General features: G+C 42.7%; 1 protein-coding gene across 1 annotated transcript; it reads right to left on the bottom strand.

The window, feature by feature from the left end:
* Positions 1-391: 391 nt before the first annotated feature.
* LOC118912148 (olfactory receptor 52J3-like) lies at positions 392-1,330 on the bottom strand. The gene has a single exon (XM_036884946.2). It carries the CDS (start codon positions 1,328-1,330, stop codon positions 392-394), a length of 939 nt encoding a protein of 312 aa, XP_036740841.2.
* Positions 1,331-2,181: the final 851 nt, after the last annotated feature.

Here is a 2,181-nt window from a genome sequence, read left to right as displayed (position 1 = left end):
AATCATGGTATTTAATTCCATGTAGTGGGAATAAATGTATTTGGTATGTGATCCTTGGTCTTGCTTTTGTTAAATGGAGAGAAAACAGAGAACTTATAATGGGGAGTAAAAAGCAATGTTAACCAATGTAATTACAGGAAAGCTTATTGCTTGATCATTCCCAGTCACTCAGAAAAACAAACAGTTCTCACATACAAAATGAGAATTAGTCCTTGAACGTGAACTATGTCAAAGGTGATTCAAATCATAGAAACACTGAGGAGCCAAGATCAAATCCCCTGGAATGTGATGATGCAGCACTAAATTTAGAGAGAGAAAAGTCTTCCTGGAAAGAACACACCAGTCTTCCTTGCTGGATCAAAGTACTTGGTAAAGAAACCCAGCAAGAGCCCTAGTGTGCAGAAAAGACATGGAGCACTCGCTTGCGTATCTGCTTGGTCCTCACACCGTAAATGATGGGGTTGAGGGAAGGGGGGATCACCAGATACAAGTTGGCAACAAGAATGTGAATATAGCGTGGTATGTTGTGCCCAAATCGGTGAGTGAGGAAGGAGAAGACCGAGGGAACATAGAAAACACACATGACCCCAACATGGGAGCCACATGTGTTCAGGGCTTTGAGCCGGGCGTCCCGCGACGGGAGGCGGAAGACAGAGCGGAGAATGTAAACGTAGGAGATGCCGATAAGGACCAGGTTCAGAAGGAAGAGAGAGACCACAAAGAGCCCATAGATGGCATTGATATGGATGTTTCCACAGGACAGTTTTGCAATGCCCATGTGCTCGCAGTAGGAATGAGCTATTGTTATATGAGCCTGGCAGAAGGGTAGGCGGTAGATGAGAAAAATCATAGGAAGTATAAGCACTACTGGACGAATTACAATGTATAAGCTGATGCCCACCAGCACCCGGGACGTCATGATGGTCGTGTAATGGAGAGGAGCGCAGATGGCCACATAACGGTCAAAAGCCATGGCCACCAGGACCTCAGCCTCCATGCCTGTGAACGCATGGATCAGAAACATCTGGGCCACACAAGCTCCAAAGTTAATCTCATGGGCATCAAACCAGAGGATGCCCAGCATGCGAGGCACAGCGGTTGTACAAAGGGCCAGATCAGTCGTGGAAAGGAGGGCCAGAAAGTAGAACATGGGCTCCCGGAGGGTCTGCTCCGTCTTGATGACTAGCAGAATTGTGGCATTTCCCACTAAAGCCACAAGGTAAATAGAGCAGAAAGGCAGGGAGATCCAGGCGTGGATACCTTCCAGACCTGGGATTCCGATGAGGAAAAACGTGGCTGGGTGTAAACTGCTGTCATTTTGATAAAGCATCTTTCCAAATGAGAGAAGAGGAGCGTGTGTCATTCCTAGAGGTAGAAAGAGAAAAAAATATTGAATGAGAGGTGGTTATAAAAATATAAAGAAAAAAAAAACATTTCCATATATAGTGAAAATGATAAGCTTTGCTATTTGGAATGGCCTATTATTGCATTTTTTAAATAAGAAATTGAGGCATGAACATTTTGATGAGCAAGTATCGTACAATTTAATTCTTATACAGATTAAATTCTCATTTTTTTTAAATGAATGGCTTTTTGTTATGACCATAGCAGGGTTAGAAGACAGAGAAGTTCATATTAAGGAGGAGTGGTATGTCTTGTACCTTTCGAGAAGCCTGTGTTTGAAGAGGGACAAATGAAAAATCAGGGATTTGCACGTGGAAATTCAGTCATAAAGGACAAGGAGACAGGTGAGATAGAAACTAAAGTCACAGGCACAGGTGGACAAGATATTTACATAACTATAAAATGCAGAAATTATCTGATGACTTAACTCATCATTTATTGACTTGGAAAAAATGCCAAGATAAAGCCTAATGTCAGAGGCACATATTATCACAAGCAAAAGCACAGACATTCCAGGATGCCTGCCCAGGAGGACACATATGCTTGGTCACATACCTCTATGCTTGAAAGAGACAATAATAACAATAATATTAATATTGGTAATAATAAACTTTATGTATATTTCCACTGACATCTCTTTTCTCCCAAGACACCCCATTTCAGAGCAGCTCCTTTTAGGTGTCAGTGTGGAGGTGGTTTCTCTGGTACTTGCAAGTTTCTTCATTCCCTCTCCACTCCACATCCGTGCCTCTGAGGAAACCTGCTCCTTTTACCACT

The sequence above is a fragment of the Manis pentadactyla genome, chromosome 9 (genome assembly GCF_030020395.1).
Source record: "Manis pentadactyla isolate mManPen7 chromosome 9, mManPen7.hap1, whole genome shotgun sequence".
Classification (NCBI taxonomy): domain Eukaryota; kingdom Metazoa; phylum Chordata; class Mammalia; order Pholidota; family Manidae; genus Manis; species Manis pentadactyla.
This window is presented reverse-complemented; position numbering and strand designations above follow the sequence as displayed.

Bases quoted from the DNA above. Each gene is read 5' to 3' on its own strand.
- LOC118912148 (XM_036884946.2), bottom strand. From the start codon at position 1,330: ATGCTTTATCAAAATGACAGCAGTTTACACCCAGCCACGTTTTTCCTC.